Raw genomic sequence first — 18,095 nt, 5'->3', positions numbered from 1 at the left:
TGATTACAGTGTGTCCATCTGCTAGGAAGACAGATTACTCCCCTCCAGGGCTTTTTTTCTGGGAAAAGAGGAGGTGGAACTCAGTGGGTTGCCATAGGAGAAAATGGTCACATGGCCGGTGGCCCTGCCCCCTGATCTCCAGACAGAGGGGAGTTTAGATTGCCCTCCGTGCTGTGGCGCGGAGGGCAATCTAAGCTCCCCTCTGTCTGGAGATCAGGGGGCGGGGCCACCGGCCATGTGACCATTTTCAACAGGTTCCGGAACTCCGTTCCACCACATTCCAGCTGAAAAAAAGCCCTGCTCCCCTCCCCTATCCTGTTCTAGGGCCGTAAAGACAAAGGACCTGGGGACTCAACCCCCAGATCAGGAGGCCAAAGAGAAACCCTCCCAGCTGGAATAAAAAGAGTTAAAAGATTTAGCTTACTCGTGTAAGCCACTCCTTTTTAATTTATTTCAAACATTTATTAGTTACCTTTCTACCTTGCAGGAACTCAAGGCAGCTTACAATATAAATAAAATAACAACAATAAAATGAATAAAGGCAAAGTTTAAAAACACAGTTTAGGACTGCCAGTGAACATAAACACAAAGTTAATTAAAAGCAGTTCTAAAGAATGTAGTGAAGTCTGCCACAAACAGTCTCTGTTATGGAGTTCCAGCTTTGTTTATGCCTATTCCTTGGAAGGAAAGGTCAAGATTAAACCAATGACTTGTACAACCTAATGAGCATCACGGTTTTGTTCTCTTTTTATTAGTTTCTATAATACTTCTGCTAATGTTCTGATACTCTTTTCTTGCACGTCTGTACTCCTAGAAAATAAAGATGTATGTTAGTCAGTAAAGATCTTTTTTTCCTCTTTAAAGATCTCAGACTGTAACCAAATATTCTTGCCCAAGCACCTGGTCATTTATTCATACCTAGATCAAAACACCTGATCAGACAAGAGTTAGCAGAGATGGGAGAACGGTGTGTGTAGCTACTAAAGTATGTGAACTGGTCACCTCTGTCAGTGCCTCAAACCTGAGATCAGGGAGAGGACTTTGGGGGAAAAACCAGACCTCTGTATAGTCAATCCTCCATTATACCTCATTCAGCTTGTCCAATACGAGCCCTGATGTCTGTACTGTGCCTCGTCACGGCTTTTGCAGTTTTATTTATTTGTGCCGTATCTGGGTTTTTTTCTCTTTTTTAAGTGGGTCACCATACCCAGTCAATTTGGACTCTTGTTCATCAAGAGATCTTCTGCCGTGCAGGCCTGCTGCACAGATGAAGATCTAAAGATTTCTAGAGCTTTCTGAAGCGATTGAAACGCTCCCCCTCCCCTTATCTTGTGACGGAGCTTTTGCACCTTAAACCATCACGTGGCCAGAGAGGGGAAAGCGCTCCTCCCTCAGTCTTCCCCTCACCCCCATGGAGAAGCGGTATATGAGAGTGAGCAGCCCACAGCGGGAAAAGGAGGGAGAGGGACGTGTGCCTGCACAGAAGATCTCTCGATGAACAACAGTTACAGGTAAGTGCAACCTGTTTTCATCATTGAGCCTTCTGTGCAGTCCAACATGGGAGATTAGCAACATCACGTACCTGGAGGAGTGTAGGGGCTGGCCAACAAAATAATGATTGCAATACTGCAGTGCTTCCCCCACAGCCATCTCACTCCTGAAATCCACATTGATGCAGTAATGCTTCACGAAGGTGAAGACCATGTTGCCACTCTACATATGTCATGGACTGGAATCTTGCCTAAGAGCATTGCTGATGAGCAGGGCTTTTTTTCAACAGGAACGCAGTGGAACAGAGTTCCGGCACCTCTTAAAAATGGTCACATGGCTGGTGGCCCCGCCCCCTGATCTCCAGACAAAGGGGAGTTTAGATTGCCCTCCGTGCTGCTCGGCAGCATGGAGGGCAATCTAAACTCCCCTCTGTCTGGAGATCAGGGGGCGGGGCCACCGGCCATGTGACCATTTTCGCAGAGGGCAATTTAAACTTTAAAAAACTCCCCCCTTGTTCCAGCTGACCCAAAGTGACATCATTGTGCGGTCTTGAGTTCCACCACTGAGTTCCACCACCTCTTTTCCCAGAAAAGAAGCCCTGCTGATGAGGCTTGTGCCCTGGTGAAATGTGCCCGTAGAGGGATTGGGCAATGGATGTTGGCCTCACGGTAAGCTGACCTAATCACTGAGATTGTTCATCTAGAGATAGTTTGAGATGAAGTGGCCCTACTTTTGTGGGTGTCTTTATGTATGTTTTGTATTCTGTGTAAATAAAAAAGCAGAGCTCTATGTCCAAAGTGTGTAGCGTGCATTCTTGGGGAAGATGTTGGGTTGGGAAAAAAATACAGACAGTACAATGTCCTATGCAAGGTGAAAAGTCAGGACTACTTTAGGAACGAGGAAACAAGATCCTATCAGAAGATCCCTCAGATCTGTGCCTCAACAGAGATAATCTATGAGGTGAGGTGAGTCTGTAGAAGAGCGCTTAGCTTTTTATTTTTATTTTTTGCCTTTTTAGGCATCGGCTCCAATTTCATCAGTGGGACCAATCTTGCTCTTGTCTCCAAGGGAGGGGCCGGACCTGAGGACTGAGCTGGAGGCACTGAAGTAGAGGATGGTGTGTGTGCCTTTTTCTCCTGCTCTGTCCCTCGCTTTGCAGGCTGTTCAAAAACTCCCACAGCCTTCTCATACAAGACTGTTTTAAGTCTTGCCCCCCCCTTTCATGTCTTGCTTTTGGCGTGAACTGGAGGCACGCTCTGCAAGTACAGACATTGTGGCCTAAGCAAATGCAGCATGCCTGTCTGATGGTGCCATCTTGTGCCGCACTCTTTTTTTTTAAAAGGGCCATGAAGAAAAGTACAAAATAATTTATTTAGAGAAAAGAACTGAAAAAATGTCTTCCTGAGGTAAAGTTTTAGAGCTCCAGAAAGACATATCCACCCTCCATGGTGGCAAAGGAAAGAAGAAGTGAGGAGCACTTTCCTTTCTCCAGTCACATGACAGTGTAGGAGTGAAAGCATTGTTGCAAGACGAGGGGGAGGGGGAGTGCTCTAATCACTTCAGAAATCTTTAGATCTTCACCTCCACAAGAGGCCTATGCAGGCAGAGTCTCATGTCCGATTGCACAGAAGGCTCAATGGTGAACCACTGCTATAAAAGACTAAGGGTGCAAGTATATGTGGACATGGGAAACTAGGCTGCTATTGCTCTGCTGCAACATTTCAGAGAATGGGAGCAAGTTGCAGCAGAGAATTTTCCCTTTGACAGCAAATTAACTTTGCCTGGAGACGGCCTAGTGAAGGCTTGTTTTAAGGGAATGGATAATTATCCCTCGTTTAGCTGAAAAGGCTGTTGCAAGACTTGGCCTTGCAGAACCCTTTCCTGGAGTTTTGGCAAATCTGCATTTAAAATACAGAACGAATCAGAGAGGTTTTAAAAAAAAGAACATGTAATAATCACTGTTAATCTCAAAGTAACCCTAAAGTTTGTGAATTGTACTGAATGAGGCCAGAGGTCAGATTATGTGGCCTCCCTCCCTGATCACAGACTGCACTTCTTTCTTATAATTCCACGCTGTGAACTCCTGCAGAGATTAAATACAATTTGTTATGAAGATTGGCTGTGTGTGTGTGCGTGTACAACTCAGGAGAAGGCAAAAGATCTAGCTCACTTGTAAATTGTGTAAAACCCAGAGGAGAATATTATTCACGTGAAGCTGCCTTATGCTGAATGAGAACCTGAACGGTCCATCAAAGTCAGTATCGCCTAAGGCTGCCTACTCAGGTTGGTCTCAGGCGGAGGTCTTTCACATCACCTACGGCCTGGTCCTTTAACTGCATACCAAGCAGATGGTCTGCCACTAAGCCATCACCCCTCTCCTAATTCATGTACCTACAGCTGGGAAAACCCAGGGCTTTTTTTCAGGGGGAACGTGGGGGAACGGAGTTCCGGAACCTTTTGAAAATGGTCACATGGCTTGTGGCCCCGCCCCCTGATCTCCAGACAGAGGGGAGTTGAGATTGCCCGCTTGGCGGCGCAGAGGGCAATCTCAAATCCCCTCTGTCTGGAGATCAGGGGGCGGGGCCACCAGCCATGTGACCATTTTCTCTGAGGGAAACCCACTGAGTTCCACCACCTCTTTTCCCAGAAAAAAAAGCCCTGGGAAAACCCATTTGTCAGTACACAACACATCAGACCAAATCAGGTTTAAGATCATACCATCGACCCATCGCCACAGCAGAAGCTGTAAAACTCCATGTAAAAGCTCGTTTACAAAGATAGCATGGACACAGTCCAATAATTTTTTCTTTAAACTTACCAAAATTCAGCCGCATTAGAGGGGAAAGAATTGAGCCCCAGTTGACTGGGGGATACTGGTAGCTTTCTCCAGTTATTGCAACAGGTGACAAGGATACCTTTACCAAATGGGGAGGAACTAATTCAGGGCCTAAAACACAATAAAAATGGTAATTTCAGTGTCATCATTAAAACTATCACAAGGTTTGATAGTTTGGGTGGCATTTTACTCTATACTAAAATTTTCAAAACAAAACCATTCATTATAGAAGCTACTAGAGGAGGTCTGCAAGAACAATAAAAAAAACCCTTTCCCCCAGTAAATAAATCACATCTCCCGCAATCTCATTCCCTAAAGTAAATTCCTATTGGTCAGTTAACACACATTGACATTGTAGAGCTGGAAATCATTCCTGAGGGGTAGCCATGTCAGTCTGTTGTAGCAAAAATACACAGTATAGCTGGAAGTGTTACTCTAGCAGGTGGTAAAACAGACCACTTTAATCAAAGTGAAGGTTTTTAATAAAATGTTCACCACAATCCAAAGAACACATGTTCTTTGAGGGTAAAAATTTACCAACCAACCAAAAGACGTCCCCCCGCTCCCAGCAAAGAAAAGGTAAGTTACACTAAGAAGGGAGGGCCTAATATATAAAAGAGTGATTCGAATTGGTACAGCCTAGACTGAACTGAGTATTTTTCAAAGCATGTCAAGAAAGATAGCAAAAGAGCAGTGCCTTCCATAGGCTTTGGGCCTATTTTATCAAAGTGTACTATGAATCAGGGCAGAACCACGTATTATGAAGGAGAGAAACATGGGGCTCCTACTGCCACGTTTCCTTATTTGACAAATGATTACAAGGTACTTGCAAGGGAGAACTGCTAGAGGGCAGGGGCAGAATACTTAACCTTTCCTTTGACTGCCAGTTGGAGTTTAGGGGAAGTGCCTACAGGGAACAGTTTGCGTCTGGGCAAACTTTCCCACTGATCTTTTCATGAAAGTGCCCCCCTCCCCATCCCTGCCTTTAGATTATCTTAGTAAACATAGGTTTGGGAATACACGTTTGCTAAGATAATATGCAGTTCAGTCCTTAAAAGCATATCAAACGCTACATAAATATAGTGTAGGTTTGGCGGGGAGGCTTACAAATGCATTTTATATACTACCTGCACGCTTGATATTGTGAAATTACCACATGCAAGTCATTGGCAGGAGTACTGAGGAACAACAAATGAATCTGTGCTGTGCTTTCAATGACAGCATGGCAAGTCCATTAATTCAGGAAAGTTTAAAAAAAAATTCTTTGTCGCAGTTGCCGTTTTACCTTTCTTTCCACCATCAATGACAAAGTCGATGGCTGCCCTAAGAAAGCTCTTCTCAGGCAAGTAGCTGAAGTCAGGGGGAACTGTGAAGAGATATTGAACATCAGGACAATAGTTTGTCTCGTGCCGTATTAGAAATATGAGGACCAAACTCTTGATGGTTTCTTGTGGATGGATGTATTTTCACTGCCTATTCCCCACCCTTACAAGGCTCCACAAGTTATCCAAAACTTAAGGCTTTGGGGCTATAAGATTAAACTGTGATTTCAGTTTTTAAGGCTTTGCTTGCTGTTTTTAACATACTGTTCCACAATTATTACATTTTAATGCATGTTTTAAAATGTTTTTATTGTTCACATCTTTGTGCTAATATCTTGTAAGGCAGTGGGTAAGCTTTTTAGGGAGCCCAGTGAAATATCAGTTTAAGAAACAAATACACGTATTGTTTTGTAGCACAAGAAAAGCAGCCACAACCAGGTCAATAGGAGTTTGTTCTTATATCTGCCAAGTCTTGAAACATACACCGTGAAAGCTGGCTTACCAGAGGCTCGGCTGTGGGTTGCAGACACCGTGGAGAGATGCAGGTGTCCCAAAAGCCACGCTGCATTTGTCTGAAGGCCAATCACTCCAGAAAAGCTGATTATCTGTAGGTGCAACCAACACGTGCGCACAAACATTATGGCTTCCTTAGTCTGGGCGAGCATTGAACGCTGCATCAAGAAGAGGAGCGCTACCTATTTTGTTTGCATTCTCTGAAACTAATGAGGGCATCCAAAACAGAGACATCTGTGTCACTTATTGAGATAATGAGACTTCTACATCCACACAACCTAACATTGCAGTTACCAATACTGGCCTTATTGTGAAAAAAATATAGGGGGGGGGCTGTTGAAATATGATGGCGTGACCCCCACATCTCTTTAATAAACCAAATGGGGGGGGGGGAAGTCACCTAAAGATCCTCTGAGATATCAGCACATGACAACCATTTCGAGTCAGAAAAGGCTGCTGGCGGAATGCTTCCAACTCTGTTGAGCAGAGAAGCGGAAGGGCCACTTAAGCCCGCGAAAGGCTCCTTAGGTTGAAGGAAAGATTCAGACTTTGCTGAGCAGAGTAGTAGAATACAGGACGTTATGGCTGACGCATAAAGCTAATCATTGTTCCATTCCAAAATTGCAAATGTTTCCCCACCCCTTGCCTTCATTCTATTTTCATGACTGTTAGGCACTTACTTCCTTTTAGCCGAATTCGATAGGGGTGCCGGACTGCTGTCAGGTCAGAGACGGCAGCCCTCGGAAGACTAAAGAAGAAACTTCCTCAGCAAGCCGCCTTCCTTGAAGCTGCCTTCTTAAATGCTGCCTCGTCACATCAGAATGGACCCTATTAGGTCACCATGGGGTTTCACAACAAAGCGAAAAGGTACACAAAAGACTCTCACCTGACTCAGGGTTCTGATGACTTCGTTGAGTTTGCTTTGAAACTGAGAAGACTGGATAGCGTCAGATTTCAGCTGCAAAAAAAGAAAAAGAGGAAAAGAATCAAGTTATGAGCAGCTGAAGGTGAAACTGAACGGTAAAATGCTTAAGTAGCCACATGTGCCGTGTAAAAGACAGTCAGAGATGCAGAATACATCTGTAGATTCATAATACTCACATGAAGGTGAGAACTATTGTTTTATATGCTTGGAAACAGGATACAAAAAGCATGTTAGTTACAACCCAAGGATTTTCCCTAATAAAAACTTTATTCCTGCTTGGAAAATTCTCAAAGCAGTGATTTTGGAGAAAAGTTATCCTGAAGTCATGCGCCTGCTCAATAAAAGGACAAGTCTCCTGCAATTCCATTCATTTTTCTTTCAGGAAGCTCAGCCTAGTGGGAAGGAACCAGCTTGGCAAGTCAGCATTCAGCTTCTTGCCTAGGAACCCTGGGCATCCCAAGTAACCATCTTCTCTACCTCCAGTTCTGTATCCCTTCCTCTTCTCCCTTTCTACAAACTATGCAAGAAAATCCTGCCACCCGGTATTTAATTAGACTATTGGAGGTGGATGATACTATCGTTACCGTGGATGGTACGTTATCGTTATCGTGCTCAGAGCAACGCATGGACACTTCCTTTTTTCGTGAATGAATACTGTGTGCCCAGATATTTGGGATCAAAATGAAAAGTGACGGCGCACCAAAGCAGGCTTAGAAAAGAAAATAGAGGCTGTAATAAATAGGAATAATCAGAGCTAGCTTACTAAGAACCAAGGGAACAGGCAACAAGACAGAAAAAGCAGTAGGACATTACAGCACAAAATACCACATTTATCCATCAAGACCAGTACCTGACACTGGCACTAGCCTAGTAGTTACTCCCCCCCATCCCCAAGCAGCGCACATCTCAGAGAATAAGAGAATGGGGGTGGGTGGGGGAAATAAGCAGAGGAGATAAAGAAGGGGGTGGTGGGAAACATTATATATCCTTTTCTACAGTGGGGAATTATCTGCGGCTGTCTAGTTCTGTTGATTGGCACACTAATTATGGCAAGCACCTGCATATGCTCAAAGTGACATAGGCAAGTTGTCAGCGTACAAGATGGCATGTGCTGGCCATGTACAGGATGACCTGCATATTGGCAGTGTGCAATTTTGCATTGGGGAGGAGGCTTGCTTATAGGAGTCAAGCGCAATAACAAAACCAAGGGAACTTTAGCGGGCTTGGTAGGAGAAGGAAGAAAGTCCGGGAGAGTTAGAATGAGTACCTCCGATGGGTTGAAGGTGGAGTGGCAGCTATTGCTTCTCAATCAGAGAAGCCAAAGAGAAACTAGAGAAGTGAAAGGAGCTTGATTTGAACCAAAAATTGACTGTGAAGACTTTGGCCTGTTTGAATAGGACCTGGTGTAAAGAAATCCTTGACATGAAGGGAAGGAACACAGCCATACAGCCTCGATTACTTGATTATGTCAAAATATACAATATAATAGCCGTGGGGCTTTGGTTTTGCTTCCCAGGACTCCAATAAAAGTCCTGTGTATTTTAGTTCCTTCCCTGATGAGCAGCCATTGCCTCAGGGGGCTCAGATACAGTCATGCTGAGTGGCTAGTCCCAGCTTCACATTCTTTTTAACATTCAGCTCTGTTTTTGCTGAAAGATACTGTAAAATCTAGCAGATCTTTCCAGATCTGGCAAAGGCACTCGGGCCAGGCACTAACCAAAATGGCAGCGAGTGATGCCAACCAAGAGGAGGCCTTGGCAATGCTATATCAAGGCTAGTTATTCCTTCACACTATACCATGATCAAGAAATATATCCTAAGGTGGGGCTATACCAGTAGCAGCAACCATAATATGCCAACCATCATAATAGTAGACATTTAGCTTGAAAACAAGAAAGCGTTATCTGTACAGCATCCAATGCAGAGAATAAAAGTTTTGGTGTAGTGAAACAATATGCAGACCAAGTTGCTTTCATTGAGAGTGGGGGGGGGGGGAGAGGGAGAGGGAGGGAGGGAGAGGGACAGAATGTGCACAGTTCCTTCTTTTGGCCCATTTTACCTGTATCATGGCTCCTTCAGAACCTACCACAGACACCAGACCATTGACTGCTGCAAGCCGTTGCATTGTTGGGGATCCCTGAAACCCAAGCAGAGCCAGTGTGTCACAGGTGACCATGTTCTGTAGACTAGAAGACAACCGCACCCTCCTCTTCCAAGAGAAGATGGGTCAGAAGGTCAGAACAGCCTTCATCTCCTCAACTTTATGAAATATTTCCTGAGACTGGAAGCAAGGATGCTGCAAACAGTACTGAGAAAAAAGCATCAAGTAGAATTTACCCCCTTCTCTCAGGGCTCTGTCATGAACATGGCAAGCACATGAAACACTCTCCCAATGGCTTAATGAAAGTAGCCACGCAAGTCTATAATCGAGGAGGACAAGTGATGGAGAAGGAAGGGGGCTTTTCCCCTCCAGCTGCTTTTGTGATGAAAATCAGCCCCTAACATGCTTTTTTTCACCTGTGGGGATCCCTGGAGGGAAAAAGCAACTGGGGAGAACCATTTTGAGCATATAAAACAGTTGAAAGGGGAAAGAGAGAAGCAGCCTCTATCCTGACATTCCTCCAGGTTTCCCCATGCGGATGTTCAATGTGCTGTATCATGTTAGGTAGTTCGCGTGGGTTAGTGAGGCTCAAAAGGCCTGCCTGGTGCTCCATGTGCGAACTGAGAGAATGCTCTCAAACCAGGGCGGCCACCAGCTTTCTTTGGTATGCCAGACGGCTGTATTTCCAGGTGGTCCTTTACAACACACTCAGTTTCATTGCAAGCATGCAGGGGTTCTTCAGCTGGCCAGTCCTTCACGAAAAGCATCCCCTGAAAGTAGCGAGTTTGTAAACCACTCAAGTAAAGCAAAGGTGGTCCCCAAAGTCTAGAAATGTTGAAACAGCGACGACCCTTTAAGATAGGTGGGTTTAAAAACACAGGTGGATTATTTCTAAAGTATTTGCTTCTTAGTTATGACTGTCGCTGCACCAATTTCTGACTAGATTAGAGTATCTGACCTGCACCTGGAAGATCCGGGTTCAAATCTCCACTCTGTCATGGAAGCTCGATGGGTGACTGTGACAGGCCTGAGGGAATCCACACAGCCTCCTATAATTCTGAGGAACTAGGTTCGTTTTGAAATGGGAACTTTCCCCTCAGTTACTAGACGTTCTTATGGTAGCAAGTGTAAAGGCTTTGGGTTCGCTGTTGTGAGGTAATTTTTGTTTTGAGCCTGAAGAGTACAGAGATCACTGAAGCAGGAAGTTTGACAAAACAATGAAAAAGATCTATTTACGTACAGGTGGTCTTTAAAGAAGAACAGCACTCCAGGTCTCGTCACAGGAGAAGCCTGGCTGAGGCACTTAAACTTAAGCTAGTTATGGCTTCAGGTTGTGATTTAAATTCCTTTTAATGCTTACAGAAAGACTTTCTCTGACTAACCATCATGATGGATCTTCTCACACAAAGAATTCCACCCACCTGAGACTGCCCGGCCCTTTCCCATGAGTCAGACTCAATGGAACTAGGTTTGCCCATCACCAGAGGCAGGCCTTACAACTGGGTACTCTGTCCTCTCCCAGAGGGAGGGATAAACCACTCTGCCACACTACCATGCAGAACTTCCCTGGATAGTCTGCTCTTTTGCTGAGGCAGACACCAACTAACTGTTGCTGTGTTTCCCTCCAACGTTCAAACTTCCCCCCGAAAGGTGACTGGATGCTGAGGCAGCACTCCCAGAGGCTCAGGGACAAAACAGCTGAGTCTCTGTTCTACTTTTCAGAGGCCGGACAGCCTCCTGTCTGGCACAGCGACCGTGGGCCATTCACACACTTTCAACCTGACCTACCGAACAGGGTTGGTGTAAGGATAAAATGGAGGAGAGGAGAACAATGTAAGCCGCTTTGGGGAGAAAAAATGGGGTATAAATGAAGTAGAATAAATAAAACAAATTTAAATTATTGCAAAAAGACCCAAAAGAAACCACACACATGCATACAACCATTTACCTCAGCTAGTACAATTTTCATCCAAGCAGATAGGAGCCGGTTGCTGAGGTCTTCTGCTTTTCCATGTCCACATATAGACAGTCCATGTACAATGCTGCCCAATGCTAGAGCAAAGCCAGAAGTCTGGCAGTAGAACAAAATAGTGGCTATTTAGAAAATCGATTTGTAGTCAGATGTCCAGCTTTCCATATATAAGCATTCTGTACTTTTCATGCATTGGACTTGCCTGCAAAATTTCACATTCTTTTTTTAAAAGATCTAAAAGCTATCTATTGTCTTTAGCCATGCAAAAGAGGCCGTTTTCATTGTCTGCTAATATACATTGAGCTACTGGTACAAAAACAAAGGACTGTTTTGGCTTACGTGTCACATGGAAGGACTATGGGGCTGCTGCAGAGGACGGTAGCCCTGTTTCAAGTTCTTGCAACCTCTCTAATCTAGTGCCCGCTTGTCCGCTGTTCTCGCACAGCTGTGCTGATTGGTCTCTGTGACCTGCTTAAAGCCTTCAGCCTGCCCTCTATCGAAAATGGGATGTTGAACTAGATAGACTATTGGTCTAGTCCATCAGGACTCTTCTTGAGTTAACTGCATTATGGTGAGGAAGGGGAGAGAACAAGGGACTGCCACTTTTAATGTTCTTAATAAAGTCTAGTTCTACTCTAAGGCCTTTTTCTCTATAGACAAACATTCTCTAAGCAAACATTCAACAACTGTAAGGGAGCTACACTGAACAGAGTTGCTTACTGAAGAAGAAGAGGCCTCCCATATATTTTTGAAACTATATGAAAAGCACCTCAGATATTAAATTTTTCTGGATCAGTTGATCTCCTGAGATGTGTCTCAGCACATTTGGGGTATAGCTCATACCGGAGGTCCTGCAAAACAAGTGGTGCTCCCAAACAGTTCTTTGCTTAGCTTTGGGATAGTTTCTGTAAAGTCTGGGAAAGCCAGGCAAAAAGAATTAATTTCCTTGTAGTGTTTCTCAAGGCAAGTGGACAGTCACTGTATGGAACACGCCCCCTTTATGTTTGTTTGCTTGAGATGTCCCATTGAAGCACCTCCCTCAAAACGACAGCATTGTAAGCAGAATCAACAACTGCCCCTTCCAAACAAGGATCTGGTCACAAGAATGGTAACCTGCTTGGTCACCTGCCTCTTTTTTTCCTCACTGATTCTCTGCAGCTCTCTGCATGAACACGCCACCAATGCATAAAAGGAACCGATAACTTACAGGCTTGCTAAGGCTCGACCAAACAAAACAAAGGCATACATTATTATACTGCCTGAGCATCTATCCTAATTGTTCTTTTATTCTTCTATACAATATTTTCTATTCTCTTAAATTACTCTGCCCTTCCTCCCTTGCTGTTTGGGCTTGGCAAAGCCCACTCAGAATACCTATAGAAGGTCATGCCTTTCTTATTTCAAAGCGCTTTTCCAAACCCAAGCTTTTGTTGAAGACTTTTACTATAGCAGTGATTCTTCATCTTTACTTCCACCCAGGGCTTTTTTTCTGGGAAAAGAGGTGGTGGAACTCAGTGATGGAACTCAGGACCGCACAATGATGTCACTTTGGGTCAGCTAGAACAAGGGAGGAGTTTTTTAAAGTTTAAATCGCCCTTGGCAAAAATGGTCACATGGCCTGTGGCCCCGCCCCCTGACCTCCAGACAGAGGAGAGTTTAGATTGCCCTCTGTGCCGCTGACGGCACGGAGGGCAATCTAAACTCCCCTCTGTCTGGAGATCAGGGAGCGGGGCCACAGGCCATGTGACCATTTTCAAGAGGTGCCGGAACTCCGTTCCACCGCGTTCTTGCTGAAAAAAGCCCTGCTTACACCTGAAAATATGTGCAACTGTATTTGTACATGTTTAACCTTGTCAACTCCCACCCATTGTCTCTCCCAGAATTCAAACTCAACTGAACGTTCCTCAGACTAGAGGAGTGCCAGGAAGAGCTACTTTTTTGATATTCCATTAAGCGTTATGTACATTAGATGCACTATGGAAATACTAGTTATTTATTTAAGGGACTAACAGTGCAGTTATAAGCAGAGTTCCACGCATCAAGATGGAACCAGAAAATTATCCCAACCACAGATCAATGGCTCATTAAAGTCTGGGATCAATTCATATTAGAAAAGTTAACATATGTCGTACGTAAACAAGAAAATCTCTCTCAATTCATCCTTCGAAAAATGGTGGCCCTTCTTTGAATTTATTGCTAGCAAAGATATGTCTCCTCCAAATTATTTATATCAGACAATTCTTGATAGTTAATTACTTTATCTCCTAGCATACATAGTACAAAATGTTTTACTTGTACCTTATCTTTGTTGTTGTTATTTAATGACGTTAATGCTATTGATCTTGTTTTTTCTTCTTCCGTATTTGTAGTTATGTATCTTCATAAAATTTTTTTAAAAAATAAGCAGAGTTCTACCATTTAAAGCTCATTGGCTTCAATCGATTTAGAAAGGTATAAACTCTGCTTGAGATTGAAATGTAAATGGCTTAAGCAGGGCCATGGATCATTCAGAATGATCTTTTAATGCAGTTTGCAAGACGCACTCACAGCATTAAGCTGGAAAATATTAGGATGAGCATTGTGGCACATTCATTTTTATGAACCTTCTTTGGGATCACAAGCGTTCAATACAACCTGCTGATTAGCTTCTGCTAATTTCTGCAACTTGTTCATGGTCGCCTCCGCTTCTGCGCCTTCTATGATCCCAACGCTGAAAGCAGAGACACAAACGCAGACAACCGAATAAGCAAGAATCTGCATGAAGGAAAGAATGACATGGAAATTAAGGACACATCAGCGAGCCTTTTAAGATTTCTCTCTCTCTCTCATAGGCCATTTCCACACACGTTGAATAATGAACTTTCAATGCACTTTAGCATTCCTTTGGAAGTGGATTTTTTGTTCCACACATGGAACAGCAGTTTCAAATGTTCACTAAAGAGTATTGAAAGTGGATTTTCCAACGTGTGTGGAAGCAACCATACACACACACTTGTGTGTATGAGGGTGTGTATTATATACATGACTTTGAAAAGTCAAAATTTATAATGAAGAAAAGAATAGAACTGCATGAGCAGGAGAGCTATGAAGAATATCATTTTACCTCTTGGAATGTTCTGCTTTGATATTCTGCGTCATCCAAGTACTGGCAAAGTTTACTCAGTGAAACGGAGACATGATCTCGAGCATCAGTTTTACTGCTGTGACTCATCAGTGACAGAACAAGTCCTACGCCCAAGATGCATCCAGTGCTTAAAATGTAAGAAAACAGAGGAGTTATGGGAGTCAAAAGAACATATGAGCCGTATCTTGATCACAAGCACAGGAAACCCAAGTTTTTCCCGATGCAGGAACATTCTGCCAAATCACTCTTGTTTCTAAAGCTATTAGGTCATTATAGTTGGCAGACTGATACATCTAAGGGCCAGTTAACACGCATGTACATCACTAGATGGCTCATTACAGGATTTGCAGTTGGCTGGAAGAACTGGCTCAGCTAAAAAGCATTATGTTTGAGTTGAGTTTTGGTAACAAGTTTTGGGTGACTAACCTCAACTCATTCAAACAGTCAGCCAACCACATGGCAATAATCAAGTGATGACTTTCCATGTGTGAAGCATTACATTACACTTGCAGTGTGGGAGCCACCTCTGTGTGGTCCTTGCTGTCACAATGCAAGTAATATCACTCAATGGGATGCCACATGGGACAGGCAAATGACATGAAGACTTCCCATATCAACATGGCTAGATTACATGAAATGAAAGAACGCTGCCTTGGTCTGCAGAACTTCTCAACAGGATTACATCAAGCAGGATGGGGAATGCACTGCCTTGAACCCCTTGGCCATACTTTCCTGGCTACTGATAAATCTCCATGTATTTACATGTTTATGGCACTTTATTTATGACCAAATATCCTATACATCAAGAAAAGTATTAATAGTTCTCTTCCACTAGATGGCAGCAGTATCTCAAAGATAGTGCTTGACAATGGGTACTAGAGCCTGGCCATAAAATCTAGGACACACCTTTTGAAGCTAATTCACACAAATAATTTGACACTGATGATTTAGGGATTAAAAAAAATAACACTTTTCTTTAAGATTTTTGTAGTAATACTACAAAAGGAAGTATTTATTCTTTCATCCCTGGTTTTAAAAATAAAATATTCATTTTCTGACACTTGACTATTCCTTCCAAAAGGTGGATTTGTTTGAAATCTGGTATGTGGCGAACTTCCAAGAAGTAAGTGAGACACCAGTGGCTCCTGGCAGTCACCTAAATGTGATTGTCAGTATGCATTAATCTATGTTCAGAAAAAGAGAAGAGAAATATATACGATTACTTTCACAAACTATGTTAAAATTCATCTGAGCTTCTAGGACTGACAAATTAAATGTCAAAACAACTGGAATGGATTATATAGACCTGCAAGTTCTTAAAGGGTTCAGATACAAAAATGCTGATCTAAGAAAAATATTCAATGCCACTAGAGTCAGGTGGCTTCGAGGGAAATGAGGAGACAGTTAATGTAACACTAATATTTATAAAGGGACGAGGGAGCGCCAGGAAACTACAGGCCCATTACATCATCACACAACATCCTTCAATCATTATTTAAGCTAGAACTATCTGGAATATAGAAGAAAATGCCTTGCTGAGGAAGAATTTTCATGCCTTCTGTAACACTAACCTTTCAGAAATTATTTAAGAATATCTGGAAGCAACCTTAGACTTATAAAAGCTTTTGATAGAGTTCCTCACCAAACCTCCAGAGCAAATTCTTTCAAGGAAGAAGGGTCCTTCTGTGGCTCTGTAACTCATTAAAGAGCACAAGAAGGAGGACAGTCTTCTCTAAGTAAGGAGGGAAACCGCTGGGGTCCTTGTATTGAGGCAAGTGTACTTTACTTATTCACAAATTATTGAGAGTCAGGGATTAATATGAGAGAGCCAAATTTGCAGATGACATAGAATTATTCAGAATGATGAAATCCCAAGTGGACTGCAAGAAACTCTGAAAGGCTATCTCTGTACTAGAAGAAGAGGTAGTAAAATGGAACATGAAATTCAACAGATGTGTAAAGTTACAATTTGAGGACAAAAAAAGTAATAAATTTACATACTTATGGATGGGAACTGAAGTGACAAGGACCACAATCTTAAATAAATTAATGAAAGCCTCAACTGAGTGGGCAGCAGTGATTAAAAAGACAAATTTCATTCTAGGGATTAGTAGGAAAGGGACTGAAAATGAAATGAAATATCGTGCTGCCGTTACAGGGCAATTAGACTCCTGTGAAGAGCTGTGGTCACCTCACCTCAACAAGGATATTGTCAAGCCAGAAATGGAACAAAACAGGGCAAACAAATATCTAGGAAAGCTATGCCCAGATCTACACCCGGGCAGCTGCTGAGCTTGCAGGGAACTGGCTGTACTACCACTGAAGCTGCCACCTGCAGGAGCAGTCGCAGCACATTTGGGCTGAGGCCAACTGGGCACCAGCCACAGTCCCAGCAGGCCGGTGTGGAAGGGCATGTCCTGGTGAGGTGGAGACATGCCTCTCCCGGAGAATCTCGACAAGTTCCACAGGGAGGAGGGCAGGAGCAATCCAGCTCAGAGAGAGAGAGAGCTGGGAGAGGAGCTGAGGCCCAGAGAAGACGCAGGGAAGGCCAGTCCTTGGCAGGGCAATCACTTGGTCAGGAGACACCCAGGTTGCCCAGGAGAGTGGAGATTGGCCCCCAGTAACCACTGCCTTCCCTAAAAAGAACATGTTTGGTTTTTAAGACGGGGGAAACGCACAAGCAAAGTTGGACGTGACAGTGCTTTATGCACTGTGAGGAGAAAAATAAGCACTTTTTCCTCACATACTAGAGACTTGAGGCTGCCCAATGAAATTGGATAGGAGTAGATTTGGAGCACAGAATAGTAGTATTTCTTTGAACCATGAATCATTACGTTTATGGAATTTTCTGCCATGTTATGTTGGGATGCCACCGCTGGTTTAGGACTAGGTGGCTTTCAAATGAGGTAAGACAAATTAAAGGAGGCAGCAGTCATAAAAGTAAGCCAGACAGCCAAACAGAACCATTGTCTTCCTGTGGACTTTGTTGCAGCATCTGACTTGCTGATGCTGAAAAAAAAGATAGAAGACTAGATAGGACTTTAGTATGATCCAGCGGAGCTGGTCTTATGAGATCTTGAGGAAATTTTGGATATTCACTGTAATATAATATGGATCCCAACATCTTTAAGGATTTCCATGTTCATGCCAGGGTTGAAATAAGGGTTTAGAGGCCAATAGTTGCTTTTAAAGCAAGGGGGAATGTATTTGATGGATTCCCTTTGGAAAACATTTGCCATATCCCAAAGCAATTGAGAGATTTTGCAGCACTACTCAACGATCTTCTGTCATTCTGCTTGAAGAAGTGAATGACCTCTACCACCTCCTCCCAAATGTAGAAGCTGCCCATTCCTAAACTAGGCTGAAAAAACAGACACTGGCAGAAGATGGCATTTGCGGGCGAATATATGAATTGAAGTGAAACATGGGGGTTAGACTAGGACCAGATCGACGGGGGGGGGGGGTACGGGGGGTAGTCTGCCCCCGGCACCACCAAAGAGGGGGCGCCAGGTGCAGCTGTCAGCCACCAGGAGCGTGCTGGCGGCAGTGCGGGCACCTGAGCAGTTGGAGGGGAGGCCGCCTGCGCCATTCACCTGCCCCGCAGGACAGGGAGCACATGGCAAGCCGGGTGTCCTGTCAGTGGGGCAGGCAAATACCATGGGCTGCCTCCCAGCCACCCACGCTGCCGCTGCCAGCTCCGTGGCACACCGTGTGCCGGGGCAGCCGGCTTCCCATGCTGGCAGCACGCTCCAGCTCTGTCTGATGACATCACAGAAATGATGTTATCACACAGCGCACTGCGCGCACGTGG

The 18,095-nt window shown here is 43.9% G+C and overlaps 1 protein-coding gene across 1 annotated transcript in view; it reads right to left on the bottom strand.

The window, feature by feature from the left end:
• Positions 1–18,095, bottom strand: part of FOCAD (focadhesin) — a 183,450-nt gene that overhangs the window by 20,420 nt on the left and 144,935 nt on the right. Inside the window, exons 29-36 of the mRNA XM_054987115.1 lie at positions 14,264–14,411; positions 13,795–13,914; positions 11,137–11,259; positions 9,147–9,224; positions 7,049–7,120; positions 6,152–6,254; positions 5,613–5,693; positions 4,310–4,438 (exon numbers count right to left, since the gene is read on the bottom strand). Of these exons, the coding sequence (XP_054843090.1) occupies positions 4,310–4,438; positions 5,613–5,693; positions 6,152–6,254; positions 7,049–7,120; positions 9,147–9,224; positions 11,137–11,259; positions 13,795–13,914; positions 14,264–14,411 (854 nt within the window). The remainder of the gene's footprint in view (positions 1–4,309; positions 4,439–5,612; positions 5,694–6,151; positions 6,255–7,048; positions 7,121–9,146; positions 9,225–11,136; positions 11,260–13,794; positions 13,915–14,263; positions 14,412–18,095) is intronic.

The sequence above is a fragment of the Eublepharis macularius genome, chromosome 8 (genome assembly GCF_028583425.1).
Source record: "Eublepharis macularius isolate TG4126 chromosome 8, MPM_Emac_v1.0, whole genome shotgun sequence".
NCBI lineage: Eukaryota > Metazoa > Chordata > Lepidosauria > Squamata > Eublepharidae > Eublepharis > Eublepharis macularius.
Note: the sequence above shows the minus strand (reverse complement) of the source record. Positions and strands in the feature narration are given on the sequence as shown.